At 38.5% G+C, this 18,743-nt stretch overlaps 1 protein-coding gene across 1 annotated transcript in view; it reads right to left on the bottom strand.

The window, feature by feature from the left end:
- Nucleotides 1-5,497: 5,497 nt before the first annotated feature.
- The window catches only part of cdk4 (cyclin dependent kinase 4), a 50,593-nt gene continuing 37,347 nt past the window's right edge, over nucleotides 5,498-18,743 (bottom strand). The window contains exons 6-8 of the mRNA XM_057846640.1: nucleotides 17,860-17,910; nucleotides 17,635-17,770; nucleotides 5,498-9,752 (exon numbers count right to left, since the gene is read on the bottom strand). Coding sequence (XP_057702623.1) covers nucleotides 9,651-9,752; nucleotides 17,635-17,770; nucleotides 17,860-17,910 — 289 coding nt within the window. The 3' untranslated portion in view covers nucleotides 5,498-9,650. The remainder of the gene's footprint in view (nucleotides 9,753-17,634; nucleotides 17,771-17,859; nucleotides 17,911-18,743) is intronic.

Genomic DNA, 18,743 nt, shown 5'->3' with positions numbered 1-18,743 from the left:
TGGTCTTTGTTCCAACTGACCCAGCACAGATAGTTTAACCAATGCGGTTTCAGCAGAAATGAGAAGCACCTGACTGCAATCGACTGATTGCACTTGTAAAACAGCAGATTGGTGAAAAAGTGTCCTCTTAATGGGTTGCAACAAAAACCCGCACCCACTGCGGCCCTTTGTGGAATAGTTTGATCACCCCTGGTGTAAAGAAATCAACTGTGGGAGCAATTATTAGAAAATGGAAGACATACAAGATCACTGATAATCTCCCTCGATCTGGGGCTCCATGCAAGATCTCACCCCGTGGCTTCAAAATGATAAGAACGGTGAGCAAAAATCCCAGAACCACACAGGGGGCCTATTGAATGACCTACCTGGGACCACTGTAACAAAGGCGAGTATCAGTAACACTGACTAAAATCCTGCTCTGCCAGACGTGTCCCCCTGCTGAAGCCAGTGCACGTCCAGGCTCGTCTGCGGTTCACTAGAGAGCATTTGGATGATCCAGAAGAGGACTGGTAGAATGTGTTATGGTCAGATGAAACCAAAATAGAACTTTTTGGTAGAAACACAGGTTCTCGTGTTTGTAAGAGAAAGATAACTGAATTGCATTGCGAAGAACATCATAACCACTGTGAAACATGGGGGTGGAAACATCATGTTTTGGGGCTGTTTTACTGCAACGGGACCAGGACGACTGATCTGTGTAAAGGAAAGAATGAATGGGGCCCATGTAACGAGAGATTTTGAGTGAAAATCTCCTTCCATCAGCAAGGGCATTGAAGAAGAGACGTAGCTGGGTCTTTCAGCATGACAATGATCCCAAACACAGCCAGGGCAACAAAGGAGTGGCTTCGTAAGAAGCATTTCAAGGTCCTGGAGTGGCCTAGCCAGTCTCCAGATCTCAACCCCATAAAAAATCTGTGGAGGGAGTTGAAAGTCCGTGTTGCCCAACGACAGCCCCAAAACATCACTGCTTTAGAGGAGATCTGCATGGAGGAATGGGCCAGAATACCAGCAACAGTGTGGAAAAAAAAAAAAAAAAAAAAAACTTGTGAAGAGATACAGAAAACGTTTGGCTTCCGTTATTGCCAACAATGGGTACATAACAAAGTATTGAGATGAACTTTTGGTATTGACCAAATACTTATTTTCCACCATGATTTGAAAATAAATTCTTTAAAAATCAAACAATCTGATTTTCTTTCTTTTTTTTTTTTTTTTCTACATTCTCTCTTGGTTGACGTTTACCCATGTTGACAATTACAGGCCTCTCTAATATTTTCAAGTGGGAGAACTTGCACAATTAGTGGTTGACTAAATACTTATTTGCCCCACTGTATTTTAGATTCATTACTCACAAATGAGTAAGATTGTGGAGAAGGACCAATTCCAGACCTTGGGGTACCTGCAGAAACAGTGGACTGAGTCTGGAATAGAAACATCCACAGCCACCGTGCACAGGTGTGTGCTGGAAATGGGCTACAGGTGCCGCATTCCCCAGGTCAAGCCACTTTTGAACCTGAAACGGCGGCAGAAGCGCCTCACCTGGGCTACAGAGAAGCAGCACTGGACTGTTGCTCAGTGGTCCAAAGTACTTTTTTCAGATGAAAGCAAATTTTGCATGTCATTCGGAAATCAAGGTGCCAGAGTTTGGAGGAAGACTGGGGTGAAGGAAATGCCAAAATACCTGAAGTCCAGTGTCAAGTACCCAGTCAGTGATGGTCTGGGGTGCCATGTCAGCTACTGGCGTTGGTCTACTGTGTTTTATCAATGGCAGGGTCAATGCAGCTAGCTATCAGAAGATTTTGAAGCACTTCATGCTTCCATCAGCTGAAAAGCTTTATGTAGAGGAAGATTTAATTTTTCAGCATGACCTGGCACCTGCTCACAGTGCCAAAACCACTGGTACATGGTTTACTGACCTTGGCATTACTGTGCTCAATTGGCCTGCCAACTCTCTTGACCTGAACCCCATTGAGAATCTGTGAGATATTGTGAAGAGGAAGTTGAGAGACACCAGACCCAACACTGTGGATGAGCTTAATGCCGCTATCGAAGCATCCTGGGCCTCCATAACACCTCAGCAGTGCCACAGGTTTATTGCCTCCATGCCACGCCGCATTGAAGCAGTCATTTCTGCAAAAGGATTCCTGACCAAGTATTGAGTGCTGATATAATTAATTGAAGGTTGACTTTTTTTTGCATTAAAAAAACACTTTTTTGTATTGGTCGGATGAAATATGCAAATTTTTTAAAATAGGGATTTTTGCGTTTTTCTTGACTTTTTTGCCAAAATCATCAATATTAAAACAATAAAAGGTTTGAACTACTTCAGTTGTGTGTAAAGAATCTAAAATATATGACAGTCCAATGTTTATCAGTACATTACAGAAAATAATGAACTTTATCACAATATGCTAATTTTTTTTAGAAGGACTAGAAAACTTTTCTACATTTCAGGAAGCCATTCACACAAGGGCGTAGGTTTGGTCCCAACATTAGTCGGGACAATATACCAGCACAACCTGCATGTACACTTTTTGCTATGGACGGGACTTTAATAACACCAAACAGATTGGGTGGACGGGGGCAGTGCTACATTTCTCACAAATATGAACCTAATTAATTGATTGGGTAAATGTCAGTGCAAAAATAAATATGGATTGACTTACACTAACTTTCATGTGTATTGGCTCAGGTGATACACCGTTCAATTCAAACCTTTGTTTTCAAAAACTACTAAAGAAACATTATGATAACGTTTTAATTTTTTTAGTAAATTTAAATTCAAATATTTGACCATAACTTAAATACTTTTCTGGTTCTATAGTTTCCAGTAGTGTTCACTACACTTCTCATAGTTTAATCAACATTAACAATATAAAACACATACAGAAGGACACTTCTAAGTAGCTTCCTACTCGAGTTTTGCAGATTAGCAAACTCACACAGTTTAATGTTGTGCTAACTCTGATGCAGGTCTGACTTTCAGTAGCAAAATTAATGGTGTCTTCCCCACCTCGACAACATTGTTTTTTTGTTTTTTTTTACATTAGTTACAGTGGCTGCTGCTGCTGCTGACTGAAAAAAAAAATTACAATATCCCTCTTCTGCGGAGGAGGAAGCAGCAACACTCTCGGGTTCTTTTTTTACCTCTCTGAGTATTCTGTTCTGAACTCTTGGCATCATCTTTGGTGGACGGCAACTCCTTCGGAGAGAAGCAACAGTGCCAAACTCTCTCCATTTGTAGCCAACTTCTCTTGACTGTTGATTGATGAACATCCAGACTTTTAACAATGCTTTTGGATCCTTTCAGTTTTATACAAATCAACAAACCTTGACCGCAGGTCTTCAGACAGCTCTTTTGACCGAGCCATGATGCACATCAGGAAATGCTTCTCATCAAGACATTTCTTAGTAGCTGTGTTTTATAGTGGGCATGGCAGCTTTAAACCACTCATCAATGATTGGGCACACACCTGACTTAAAATGTTAGGTAAAAATAGGTTTCAATTTCTCTTTGTCTCCTTAGGCAGAGGTTTCACTTATTTCCCCCCTCTTTTGTCATTAATTGTATGCTATCCTCATTAAAATATGAAAACCTATAAATGTTTGGGTGATTTTAGTTGAAGCAGACACTTCATTTTCATCTGTGTGATTTTGGCAAAGATTAGATCACATTTGATAGTGATTTTATGCAGAAATGTGAAAAATTCCAAAAGGTTCAGATACTTTTTCATACCAATGTACTACAAAATACTATGTCTAAATTTTGATAACAATAACGCCAACTCAATTGGAATTTTAAAATTTGAAAGATTACAGACGATAATATATGGGGGAAAACACTCAGGTGACTTGAAGTTCCGCTCTGAGACCTCCAATTTAGCCAACTTTCAAAATTGTCGGATATGCATGTGTGATACATCATTGGAAAACTTGAAATCTCAATTTTCTGTGGGAAGAAAAATTTTGAGCAGGAGGGCATTTTAAAAAAAAAATATTTTTAAAACAGCAAAACCCTAACTGGAGGTGAGAGCACGCAAGAACAGAATTACAGACGCCATGACTTTAACGAGATATTATCGCATACTTACTTTGTTTCGATCCAAAAACTCCATGTAGCATGTATCACCGAGTGTCAAGCTGGATTTTTGGGGGATTTTATGGGTGAAACATGGTAATATAACAAGGGTCGCAATGCAGAAATCACAGACATCAAGGAGTGATCGAGATTTTCTTTTTCATATATCTACCCTTTTAAGTGTTTTTTTTTTTTTCCCCCCAACTTTTTTTGTTTGGATCAATTATTCATCATCTAAAATATCGGAGAAAATTCGACAGTAACAAAAAAATACAATTAAGCAATAGTTATGAAGTACATATCCGTGACTTTTTTACAGACGCCATTTTTCACATTGTGGACATAATTTGTTTAAAAGTTTAAAATATGTGAGTGAATAATTTTAAGTCGTTTTTTTTTTTTTTTTTTTTAAACAAAATATGAGATCAATGAATGATTCGAAGCTAAAAACGACAGACATTTTGAATCATAAATATAATTAATTACCTTCGTTTTATGGCTTGGTTGAAACAAAAGCGGTTGCGCGACGTCTGTAAACGGGGGTTTTCAGGGTAAAACGGACAAATTAAAAATAGTTTGGGGGCTTAATGTGACAAATCTGCGATGGCAGCATATAGACATGTTGTTCTATCAAACACAACAGTTGTTTTAACTTAAAGTACAGCAGTTTCTTTTTAAGAGTGCAAGAGCAGAAACTGCTTTTTCTGTCTTGTCTGTTTTCCGCCATATCTAAATTATGTATAAATTGAACTTTGTCTATGTGTTTGGCTGTGTGCTCGTTCACTATGGACTCTGCCACGGCTCAAACAATTTTCTTGAAAATGTACACGTTTGTACTCTTAGCGTCTATGAGTGTTTGATCTCTATAAGCCTACATTTGGTGCGGAAAATTAATTAGGAACTCCAAAAATTAGCACACAAATCCCTAATTGGGGAGGCGACAAAGCAGTCTTTTGGGCAAAAGACACATCTCTTGTGGTTGCAATGTCAGAGTTGGCTTTACATGTTATATGTTGTGACTTTCAGTATTCCACAACAAGACGCTGGATTTCAAAATATTTTCCGGAATATTACTAAGAGATTATTTCGGCTGGATATTCATACTCTACACAGTGATGGAGAAGTGATTGCGCATTAAACCCTTAATGGTGTCTTTTTTTTCCTTATTACTACATTGCAGCTGCATCTCAAAGGAAAGTATATTTTACTGGCCATTTGGTTGAATTGCATTCACTTTATACAAACCCGAACAACACCGGGCCATACTGTTAATAGTAAAATATCTAAAAAAACATTTTAGTTTTTTTTTGTTTTTTTTTATGATTGTTAATGAGACCAGGACAATACTTTTTAAGACTGGTAGCACATTTGCCTAACGGCTAAGTCAAGGATTTAGCTCCAGCCTTCCTGTGTGGTATACACACATATTCATCATATGCCAAAGTGGGGTATATTCTATGTAGTTCCTCCCACAACCAGGGAATGTCCTTTTTAACTAGGGACTGTAAATTGTCCGTAGATACAAATTTCAGTGCTTCCGTGACTGGATGCTGATCAGTTCAGTGCGCATCCCGATCAAGTAATTCTAACACGAAGGTGAACCTTATGGTTATGTGATGAAAGCTGTTTTTATTCCTTTGTGGTTGCAGTGCAGGTTGATTTTTGAAAAACAACATTTGGAATTCAATGACATTAACTGCTTCAGCTATCCAATAATGCCAAACATTTTCCTAAAAGGACTTCACGGGTGATTGATGCCATGGTGTGCATTTTCAGTTTATTAAAAACTTGCTCACAACCAAGATGTCAATTCTGTCACTTTGTGGAGCTTGTAACTAAATGCCGAGTGACAGACTGAGCGTAAACAATTAAGTCATGCTATGTTTACATCAATAAGTTTGACGTTTACATTATGGAAAGGCATGGCAGTGGTCCATATGTTTGCTTCTCGTCAACATGATTCCTTTTCTCAGTGGGGTCCTTTGCACAAAACGTCATGTCATGTCCAACAGAGATTTTACTTCTCTCTTTCCCGGTTTTAACCCCCTCCCACCTTCCTCTGTTCATATAAAGAGTTTCCAGCCTTCTAAAGGTCGCTTTTTCCCCCCCGAAAGCACCACGAACAACATCGCTCCTTTTACAGTGAAGAAATTAAGTATTTTAACACCCTGCTATTTTGCAAGTTCTTCCATTTAAAAATCATGGAGGGGTTTGAAATTTTCATCATAAGTGCACGTCCACTGTGATAATCTAAAAAGAAGAAAAATCTGAAATCACAATGTATGATTTTTTTAAAACAATTTATTTGTGTGATACAGCTGCAAATAAGTATTTGAACACCTATGGAAACGAATGTTAATATTTGGTACAGTAGCCTTTGTTTGCAATTAAAGAGGTCAAACATTTCCTGTAAATTTTCACAAGGTTTGCACACACTCCAGGAGGGATCTTGACCAACCCATCAGTCAGGTTTCTGGGCTGTCGCTGAGAAACACTGAGTTGGAGCTCCCTCCAAAGGTTTTCTATTGGGTTTAGGTCTGGAGACCGGCTAGGCCTTGCTAGAACCTTGTTAAGCTTCTTAGGGAGCCACTCCTTGGTTTTCCTGGCTGTGTGCTTCAGGTCATTGTGATTTTGGAAGACCCAGGCATGACCCATCTTCAATGCTCTGACTGAAGCAAGGAGGTCGTTCCCCAAAATCTCACAATACAGGGCCCCAGTCATCCTCTTTAATACAGTGCACTCGTCCTGTCCCATGCGCAGAAAAACACCCTCTAAGCATGATGCTACCACCCTCATGCTTCACAGTAGGGATGGTGTTCTTGAGATAATACTCATCACTCTTCTTTCTCCAAACACGGTTAGTGGAATTATGACCAAAAAGTTCTATTTTACTCCCGTCTGACTACAAAACTTGCTCCCATGACTCTTCTGCGTCATCCATCCTTGACATGTGCTGGTTTAAGCAGGGTAACCTTCCGTGCCATGCATGATTTCAAACCATGACGTCTAATTGTATTACCAACAGTAATCCTGGAAACTATGGTTCCAGCGCTTTTCAGGTCATTGACCAACTCCTGTCGTGTAGTTCTGGGCTGATTCCTTGCCTTTCTTAGGATAATTGAGACTCCACGAGGTGATATCTTAATTGGGGCTCAAATCCGATTGAGATTGACAGTCATGTTTTGCTTCTTCCATTTTCTAAAGATTGCTCTAAAAGTGGACCATTTTTTTCCACTAAGGAGCTTGGCAATTGCACCGTAGCCCTTTCCAGCCCTGTGGAGTTGAACATTTTTGTCTCTCGTGTCTTTGGACAACTCTTTGGTCTCCGCCATGTTACAAGTTTGAGTCTTACTGATTGTATGGGGTGGACAGGTGTCTTTATGCTGCCATCGACCTCAAACAAGTACATTTGATTCAGGATAGTGCACGGAGTGGAGGTGGACTTTTAATAGGCAGACTAACATGTCTTTCAGGGTCACAATTCTAGCTGATAGATAGGTGTTCAAATATTTATTTGCAACTGTATCACACAAATAAATTGCTAGTAAAATGTGTTGTGATTTCTGGATTTTTCTGTTGGATTCTTTCTCTCTCACAGTGGACATGCACCTATGATGTGATTTCTAAGTGGGAGAACTTGCAAAATAGCAGGGTGTTCAAATACCATAATTTCCCGAATATAACGCGCACTTTTTTCCCCCCCAAAATCAACTTGTAAAATCATGGTGCGCACTATACACGGATGGAGACAGAAATATATATATAAATATATATCAGGGCTGTCAAAATTATCGCGTTAACGGGCGTTAATTAATTTTTTTAATTAATCACGTTAAAATATTTGACGCAATTAACGCAGATGCTCCGCTCAGACAGATTTAAATGACAGTACAGTGAAACGCTCACTTGTGTTTTATGGAGTTTTGCCGCCCTCTGCTGGCGCTTGGGTGCGACTGATTTTATAGGCTTCAGCACCCATGAGCATTGTGTAAGTAATTACTGACATCAACAATGGCGGGCTACTAGTTTATTTTTTGACTGAAAATTTTACAAATTTTATTAAAACAAAAACATTAAGAGGGCTTTTAATATAAAATTTCTATAACTTGTACTAACATTTTTCTTTTAAGAACTACAAGTCTTTCTATCCATGGATCGCTTTAACAGAATGTTAATAACGTTAATGCCATCTTGATTTATTGTTATAATAAACAAATACAGTCCTTATGTACCGTATGTTGAATGAATATATCCATCTTGTCTGATCTTTCTATTCCAACAATAATTTACAGAAAAATATGGCATATTTTATAGATGGTTTGAATTGCGATTAATTACGATTAATTTTTAAGCTGTAATTAACTCGATTAAAAATTTTAATCGTTTGACAGCCCTAATATATATAAAGACATTTTTTTTTTTTTGACACGGCCATGTTGTGTTGAAGAAACGTATGCGGCAAAACGTTGCCAACCATTATGGTACGTGACGTCACCATTTTGTTTAAGTAATACTTCACTCTGATTGGTCGAATGATTTCGTCAGTGTTAATTTATGCTTTTTTCACTCTTCATAAAGCACAGAATTTAGTTTCTTGAACTCATTTAAGTCAACGTTTACTGCAGCTCCACAACTCTGACCATAACAAACGTAACACAACACAGACTTCCTGTGTCTGTCAACTATATCTTTCCCTCGGGAAACTCCAACCCAAAAAACAGTAGTTCCTATAGTTACAGTCTAGTGTACAGCGATGCGTTCTTTCCGATTTCTGACGTAAATCCTCACTTTTATTTTACCGTATCAATCCTTGGAAGAAACATTAATTCATCATGATGAAACGAGCAAGTTATACAGCAGCCTTTAAAAGAAAAGTCACATCTGTTTTCTTTTCTCCTGGATTCTGGTAAGTTGAAGAAGTTGTCAGATCATATTATTACCGTACATATTGTCAGTTTACAGTAATGTTTTGAACCACCAATGTGCTATGCTTGTGCCGTGTTTCACCAGTCAGTAAAATGACATTTCTGTATCTGGACACGAGCTCTGTTTTCTAGTATTCTTCTATTTATTGGTGCTAAAATTAGGGTACGCGTTATACACGGGTTCAATAACTTTCCCTAGATTTTACAAGTAAATTTGGGGTGCGCGTTATACAGGGGTGCGCCTTATATTCGGGAAATTACGGTACTTATTTTCTCCACTGTATATTTTTTTTGAGCCAACCAATAGAGGTACGGTAATCAGATCAGTATATAAAAGAGAATGCATAGGTCTTTAAAATGAAAAAAAAAACTTGAAATTGCTAATCCCTGCAAAGGAGGAAGTTTTACAAAGACAATGTAAGTCTTTGATGGTTATTAAATGCTGTTAACACATCATTTTTTTACGCTGGCATTTGGACAGTATGGAAGTTTTGGTGTAAAGAGCCCATTATTTAATTCAATTTCATATTGGAGTAAAAAAAAAGAAAAACATATGATCCCTGGGTGCAGGAATGCTCCTTGAGTGTAAAATCTTGTGCCCAAAGCTCAGTTGATTCATCCCTCGTGGCTTTGTTTTATGCAGCAGCTCAGTTTATTGTGTCAGTCAATATCTCCTCATTGCAGAAATATGGATGATCTAGTGCATTCAGGGCAGATATTCGATCAGAAGGGTCAAAGGTTAACATATCCTGGAAGACAAAGAAGAGAGTGATATTAGAAAAGTTAAATTAGAATGTGACACCTGTTCCTTCTTATTAAGAATGAAGCTGACCATCAGCTCTACGCTCTGATTTACAGTCTGATTTGCAAACATTGACAGCTGCCATTCGACATGTTTTGCGCTCATCCTGGATGAGGCCAGTTGCTAAGCAACCAAAAAGGATTCTATGAAGTTTTTTTGGGGAAAAAATCATTCTCAGGGTCAAGTTATTACAGCACACAACACTATAATGGCATTGCATACAATACGCATGCTGTTTTATAGTGTACACTGTACATACGTTATCAACACAAATTTTCAAGGACTTAAAACAAAAAAGAAAAAAGATGGAGCTTTGCAGGCATACTACAGCTGAGCCTGCGATAATTGAATTAATTTTCCTTATTTTAGCAGCATATTTTAGCAGCATATTTAATGCCACACACAGGGGCACACTTACTATTAGGCATGTGCAGACATTTGACTGGGGCTTCAAGATTGCCAGCGTCCCCAAAAGTCTCATAAAAACAGCTATATCAAGTTTTCTCCAATTTTAAGCTATTATTGTTTCCTTCTTAATGTACATTTCAAAAACACTACACATCATTATCATTATTTTGTCTTCCAACTTCTTCATTCTCATGCAACTGACTGAGAATTTTATCTTCCTACTGTGCATGAGACTTGAGCAAGATAGCTGCAAAATAAGTAAATTTGTCTGGTTGGTTGAAGCACAGTGAAAAAGTGAAATTGAGTAGAATATAAACATTTTCTTAAAAATAATAATAATAATAAAAAATAAAAAGTTCATCAACAGTTTTCCCTGTGAAGAATAAGCATAAATTGCCAAAGTAGCTTTAGCTTTATACAAATCAACAATCCTTGATCGCAGGTCTTCAGACAGCTCTTTTGACCGAGCCATGATGCACATCAGACAATGCTTCTCATCAAGACATTTCTTACCAGGTGTGTGTTTTATAGTGGGCAGGGCAGCTTTAAACCACTCATTAGTGATTGGGCACACACTTGACTTAAAATGTTTGGTGAAAATAGGTTTCAATTTAAGTCTTCTTAGGCAAAGGGTTCACTTACCCCCCCCCCCCCTTCTGTCATTGATTGTATGCTATCCTCATTAAAATATGAAAACCTATAAATGTTTGGGTGGTTTTAGTTAAAGCAGACACTGTATTTTCATCTGTGTGATTTTGACATAGATCCCATTTGATAGTGATTTTATGCAGAAATGTGAGAAATTCCAAAAGGTTCAGATACTTTTTCATACCACTGCACTTCAAGATACTACGTCTAAATTTTGGGAGCAATAACACCGACTCGATTCAAATTTCAAAGTTTCAAAGATTAGAGACTATAATCCATCTAAATTATGTATAAATTGAATTTTGTCTATGTGTGGCCGGGGTTTTCGTTCACTATGGACTCCGCAACAGCTCAAACGATTTTTGTACTCTTAGCGTCTATGAGTGTTTGATCTCTACAGGCCTACATTTGGTGTGGAATATTAATTGGTAACTCCAAAAATTAGCACACAAAATCCCTAATTGTAGATAGCGACAAAGCAGTCTTTTGGGCAAAAGACCTATCTCTTGCGATTAAATAAAATAAAATAAAATAAATAAAAAGTTCAACAGTTTTCCCTGTGACGAATACACATAAATTGCCAAAGTAGCACTAAAGTCAGTGTTAATGGCACAGGATGCAGTGGAGAAATAGAGCGAGACAAAGTGGTGCAGTTCATCACTGTGATGGGAGTATTTAAACAGTCAAAATATGTTCAAGTATATTAAATGGTGATTAAAGTTCCTATCAATTGCAGTCAAAGAGTTGAGGTGATTCACTGGTAAATAAGAAGGATTTTAGGAGTGTTTGCCTCGGAGAATTGGTGGTGTAATAATCAAAAACTTATGAAATTAGTGACTTAAGCTGTCAGTTAATTGGAACAAACTTTAAATGCAGGTATAAAGTGGCCTAAAACGGCCACCTTTAGCAATCTTTTGTCAAAATGTAGTTACAGTAGTTGAGAAAATATATTGAATAGTTGTAATGCAGTATGTAAAGGGTCCAATAAATGGTCTAAAGTTGTGTACTGAAATGAATTGCTACTCTTCAGGCCACACAATCCAATTTGGGAATGCCTGATCTGTTGCTTTTTAATTCTTTCAATGCAAACCAAAGATAACCTCTCGAGTCCTGGCTGATATATATATTTTGACTGTTATTGTTTGGTGAACATGTAAGCACAGAGACTATCAAATTTTATTTCTACCTATACTCATTTCGGCAACGAGACAATGTGCGTTACTATGCGTTACTAAGTTGGTTGAATGATGCGAGAAAAGTAGAGCTTAAACGAATACTCGAGCAACTCGAGTAACTCGAGTTTAAAAACTGATCCGAGTAATTTTATTCACCTCGAGGAATCGTTTAATTTTGCCAGCTCTAAGCATCACGTTTTGCCCGGACTACTTTTAATGCGGGACAACGTGCTGACGTCACGTGCATAGAGGAAGAAGAAGGAAAAAAAAAAAAAAAAAAAAAAAAAACCTTACTGCAAACTACGCCGACGTTGCTAAAAACTACGCACGCATGATGCTAGTGTGGTAGCAGTTAGTGTCTGATGCGTCTCATAGATATCGCATGCATTTAGAACTAGATGCGAAATGACAGACTCGGCCGCGTCTGAGCAGCCGTTAGTAAATAGCCGCCATCTTTAAGTAGTAGACCTCTCAGCGCTAATAAATATAACATTACTGTCACTCACACACGTAACGTTAGGCCTTCGGAGGGCTAGGTTTCTATTGATTATGACCACTGTCGATGCGTGGCTAACGTGTCTTACATACAGGCTTTATTTAATCTGTAAAAACACAGCACTGTAGAGTGATGAGGGTGTAAAATTAAAACAGAATCAAGCTAACTGTTAGTTTTAGCTCAGTAGTCATTGCTGAATAAAACACCAAGTAGCACTGGTCTTGCCTGGTACACCAGACTCACCGCTGTTCCAGTGATTGAGTCTGGCGACCATCCGGCGGATGAAACTCCGAGGGCGGAGCAAGCCACAGCAAACAGACAGCAGAGTGGACCAATCAGCGACAGGCAGACGTGACGTTGTTAAAGCGACAAGTAATTGGCGTGAGCGGAGAATGGAGAAGTTTATTCAACATGGCTAGCGTGAGCCGTGTTGACTGTTGTCAATGACTTGTTTCGATGTTGTTTTTGGTCATTTAAAACTGGTTTTACCGTGGATTGGAACATATTCTCGGCTCTGCCGTTCGCCATCTGTGTTGTTGTAGAGACTACTTTCGGCGCGCAAGACTGATGTTACTCGTTAAGAACACGTCACCCAAATAAACGAATCTGATTGGACAGTTGATTTTGTACCTTGCTCGAGAGGCTGTTAATGGGCTGGGTCCCAGACTACATCTCACAGTGTTTGAAAAATACAGGGAGAATAGTCTGGCTGTGCCAGGCAAGCACTGGTCCCCAATGTGCTCCAATACAGAAGGTACAGTGCCTTGCAAAAGTATTCGCCCCCCTCAACCTTGCAACCTTTCGCCACATTTCAGGCTTCAAACAAAGATATAAAATTTTAATTTTTTGTCAAGAATCAACAACAAGTGGGACACAATCGTGAAGTGGAACAAAATTTATTGGATAATTTAAACTTTTTTAACAAATAAAAAACTGAAAAGTGGGGCGTGCAATATTATTCGGCCCCCTTGCGTTAATACTTTGCAGCGCCGCCTTTTGCTCCAGTTACAGCTGCAAGTCGCTTGGGGTATGTTTCTATCAGTTTTGCACATCGAGAGACTGACATTCTTGCCCATTCTTCCTTGCAAAACAGCTCGAGCTCAGTGAGGTTGGATGGAGAGTGTTTGTGAACAGCAGTCTTCAGCTCTTTCCACAGATTCTCGATTGGATTCAGGTCTGGACTTTGACTTGGCCATTCTAACGCCTGGATACGTTTATTTTTGAACCATTCCATTGTAGATTTGGCTTTATGTTTTGGATCATTGTCCTGTTGGAAGATAAATCTCCGTCCCAGTCTCAGGTCTTGTGCAGATACCAACAGGTTTTCTTCCAGAATGTTCCTGTATTTGGCTGCATCCATCTTCCCGTCAATTTTAACCATCTTCCCTGTCCCTGCTGAAGAAAAGCAGGCCCAAACCATGATGCCGCCACCACCATGTTTGACAGTGGGGATGGTGTGTTCAGGGTGATGAGCTGTGTTGCTTTTACGCCAAACATATCGTTTTGCATTGTGGCCAAAAAGTTCCATTTTGGTTTCATCTGACCAGAGCACCTTCTTCCACATGTTTGGTGTGGCTTGTGGCAAACTTTAAACGAGACTTTTTATGGATATCTTTGAGAAATGGCTTTCTTCTTGCCACTCTTCCATAAAGGCCAGATTTGTGCAGTGTACGACTGATTGTTGTCCTATGGACAGACTCTACCACCTCAGCTGTAGATCTCTGCAGTTCATCCAGAGTGATCATGGGCCTCTTGGCTGCATCTCTGATCAGTTTTCTCCTTGTTTGAGAAGAAAGTTTGGAAGGACGGCCGGGTCTTGGTAGATTTGCAGTGGTCTGATGATCCTTCCATTTCAATATGATGGCTTGCACAGTGCTCCTTGAGATGTTTAAAGCTTGGGAAATCTTTTTGTATCCAAATCCGGCTTTAAACTTCTCCACAACAGTATCTCGGACCTGCTTGGTGTGTTCCTTGGTTTTCATAATGCTCTCTGCACTTTAAACAGAACCCTGAGACTATCACAGAGCAGTAGCATTTATACGGAGACTTGATTACATACAGGTGGATTCTATTTATCATCATCGGTCATTTAGGACAACATTGGATCATTCAGAGATCCTCACTGAACTTCTGGAGTGAGTTTGCTGCACTGAAAGTAAAGGGGCCGAATAATATTGCACGCCCCACTTTTCAGTTTTTTATTTGTTAAAAAAGTTTAAATTATCCAATCAATGTTGTTCCACTTCACGATTGTGTCCCACTTGTTGTTGATTCTTGACAAAAAAATTAAATTTCATATCTTTATGTTTGAAGCCTGAAATGTGGCGAAAGGTTGCAAGATTCAAGGGGGCCGAATACTTTTGCAAGGCACTGTATCATACATTTATTTTGAACACTGCAAAAACTCAAAATCCTATCAGTACTTAGACTAACTTAAAACTTAAAAATAGCTTGACATAAATGGAAATTCAATTGAAACACGTGGGACAAACGTAGCTTTCAAGTGATGTGTGTTATCAAGCGTAATTACATTTTTAGGTAATAAATGTTTTTTTTTTTAAGATCTAGAAGTTTGAGTGAAAGCAGTGATTGTTTTTTTCCTAGTCACATCTGAGATGCAATTGTGGCTGTTTTCAACAATGTACAATGAAAATAAATACATTGATTGACTGAAAATGGTTCAATATTGGATTAAATGTCTTTTTTTCTCATGTATATTTATAATTGCTCTTTACCTAAAAAAAAAATGTTTTATCCGATTACTCGATTAATCGATAGAATTTTCAGTCGATTACTAGAATATTCGATAGCTGTAGGTGCGACTGATTTTATGGGTTTCAGCACCATGAGCATTGAGTAATTATTGACTTCAACAATGGCGAGCTATTAGTTTATTTTTTGTTTGAAAGTTTTACAAATTTTATTAAAATGAAAACATTAAGAGGGGTTTTAATATAAAATTTGTATAACTTGTCCTAACATTACAACTACATTAGAACATTAGAACTACAGTGCTGCTCAAAAGTTTGTGAACCCCCTCAACATTTTGGAATTTTCTATTATTTCAACCTGATTTCCTAATCAAATCAATTCAGTAGTTTTTTTTTGTTTTTTTTAACAGTTGTGTTGTCGAGACTAAATTAAAAAGTTTTCATCAACTGATGTAGGTGCAAAATTGAACTGTTTGGTCACAACCAAAACCGCCATGTCTGGCGAAAAGTCAACACTGCATACCACCAAAAGAACCTTCTCCCAACAGTGAAGCATGGAGGTGGGAATGTCAAGATCTGGGCTTGCTTTTCATCCTCAGGACCTGGACAACTCCACATAGTCCAGGGAATCATGAATTCTGAGGAATATTGTCAAATCCTAGAACATAACCTGACGCCATCTGTTTTGAAGTTAAAGCTTGGCAGAAGGTGGATCATGCAACATGATAATGATCCAAAGCATTCCAGCAATACAACCAAGGAATGGCTGTAAAAGAAGAAGATTCGTGTTCTGGACTGGCCCAGTCAAAGTCCTGACCTAAATCCCATTGAAATGCTGTGGCGGGACCTGAAGCGAGCAGTTCATGCCAGACGCCCATCAAACCTCTCTCAACTGACTGCGTTCTGCAAGGAAGAATGGGCAAAAATCTCCCAAAGTAGATGTGAGAGGCTGATTAGTCACTACAGAAACCGTTTGGTTGAGGTAATCTCTGCAAAAGGAGGCGCAATATCCTATTAACTGAAGAGGTTCACATACTTTTGCACACATGATATCTGAGTTTTTCTTAAATCAACCACTTTTGTTAAATAAAGAATGACAATATAACTATTTCTTTTGTTTCAGTCCATTATTTGGAATGTCAGTATTGTGGATTTGGGTATAACTTAACATTTAATAAGGTTATTTTAGTTTTTTTTACAAAAAATCTGACCATCGCTGTGGGGTTCACAAACTTTCGAGCAGCACTGTACAAGTCTTTCTATCCATGGATCGCTTTAACAGAATGTTAATGCCATCTTGTTGATTTATTGTTATAATAAACAAATACAGTACTTATGTACAGTATGTTGAATGTATATGTCAGTCTTGTGTCTTATATTTCCATTCCAAAAATAATTTACAGAAAAATATGGCATATTTTATAGATGGTTAGAATTGCGATTTATTAATTTTTAAGCTGTGATTAACGCGATTAAAAATTTTAATCGTTTGACAGCCCTACAAATTACTTGACCCAAAAGGTAATTGAGTTAGCAACTCCGTTACCTGAATGTAAGAGTAATTAGTTACTTGGCAAAGTAATTGGTTTTCCTTTTCAAAAAAAAAAACAAAAAAAAAACATGGGTCACACTATGTGAAGTTTAAAGGGTTTTTTGGGACAGTCGCCCTAGCCCAATTCGTTACCCAAAACTTAGACACAGGGGTATTGCGATAATTAGATAGTAACCTTTGCCATGTTTGGAAGTCATTTAATGTTTTGAATCAACCGTTAAATTTGTTCCCATTCTTGCATTAGCTCCCTTCTGTCTACTTTCTACACGTTAAAAAACCCTGTATTTAAAACAAACAAACAAACAAAAAAAAAGTTGGCATTTTATAGCATTTAAGCTAGCGAACTTTTGGTATTTAAGTTAGCCAATTGTTCCTTTGTTGTACTTAAATCGTCATTTATTTTTTTATACCGTTTGAGGCTCAGCTCCGGTATTTTAATTACGTTCCTTATCCAATTACTTGATTATTCCAACAAACTAGTTCATCTATTAATCAACTACTAAAATAATCGATAGCTGCAGCCCGAGACAAAACATGTGCCCGGTCGGATATAAACTTGGTATCAGCTGCATTGGTGTAAAAATAGAACAGCCGAGACACAGTATGACCTCAATACACCTTTTTGCAAATCATTTCAGACTGCTCCAATGTTGGCTTACATTTATTTTAATTGCCTTTTTCCAATATTCTTTGTTAAATTGAAAAGATAATTGTTTTATGCCATCGTGGCTCAATCCTGGCATTTTTCTAGCTTTCCTCAGTCAGCAGGGAGTCTCAGGTTGCATTGCTGTTAACATGCTCTGGACTGTCACTTCACTTCCAACTCACGGATATCTTACCAGCAGCAATTGTCCCCCTTGCTCGTTTATCTCTGGCACAAAGTCAGTTATTGGGCGAGCTGAGAAAGTGGGGAAGTGTTTTCTTGACAGTGTAACACCAGTGGGCCACTCCTCGTCTGGTGGCAGACCAATCACTCTGCAATGACACATTCAATTTCAGAGAAATAGAAATCATCAACCAGCACAAGTCGGAATGAAGTAACTCTGCATGAATGCGTGACTCACTCAAAGATTTTCCCTAGTTGGTCCACTTCGGATTCACCACAGAACAAGGGTCTGGCAGAAATAACAGTGTAAGAATGAGAATGTTCAACCCTTGCCGGGCTTCCAAATTGTGATTGGAACATCCAATAATGGTCAGAATTTGAAAAATGGAAAGAAAATTAGGAGCAAATCCAATAATGACACAATCATATGGTGTTGTACTGCATTGCATTCATAAAAAGAAGTTTTCCTGATATTTTGTCTACCACTTTTAGCTTCTTGTGAGGTACAAAACTATTTAAACATCCGGTACTGTCAAGGTCAATTAAAACTGATGGACTTTTGGTAAGGCAGAATGTTTACTGCAACTCGTTTGGAACATCATTAGATTATACCAGAGGAGATAGCGCTAACCCCGAACTTCCGATTAGTCCGTGTCCGCTCAGCGTTGCTCAGTTGCAGAACGCCTGCGCGCAAGATGCGATGCCCAATGCTCACTGCATATGTCTCTCGTTGGGTCTGTCCACCCGAGGACTGCAGACGCGCATGCGCAAAATGGTTTGGTGCATGCTAAATAGCAAGATTTGATCCGGCTACAGGTTGACGGACCAGAAAATAGACCTCGTACGTATTTTTTGTTTGACAGACCTGAGAGGACTGACTGAAGTGGATCAGAGCTGAGCGTAGACATGTGCCGATTACTGGTTTCAAGTTATACCGTAGTATGAAAACATCACGTTTCAAAACTGTCCCTACGGTATTAGCTAGAGCTGGGAATCTTTGAGCACCTAACGATTCGATTACGATTACGATTCAGAGGATCCGATTCGATTGTAAAACGATTATTGATGCACCCCCCCTCCTTTTTTTTTTTTTTTTTTTTTTTTTAAGAATTGTTTTTATTG

The sequence above is a fragment of the Corythoichthys intestinalis genome, chromosome 9 (genome assembly GCF_030265065.1).
Source record: "Corythoichthys intestinalis isolate RoL2023-P3 chromosome 9, ASM3026506v1, whole genome shotgun sequence".
Classification (NCBI taxonomy): Eukaryota; Metazoa; Chordata; class Actinopteri; order Syngnathiformes; family Syngnathidae; genus Corythoichthys; species Corythoichthys intestinalis.
The sequence above is the reverse complement of the archived record's forward strand: the minus strand, read 5'-3'. Positions and strand labels throughout refer to the sequence as shown.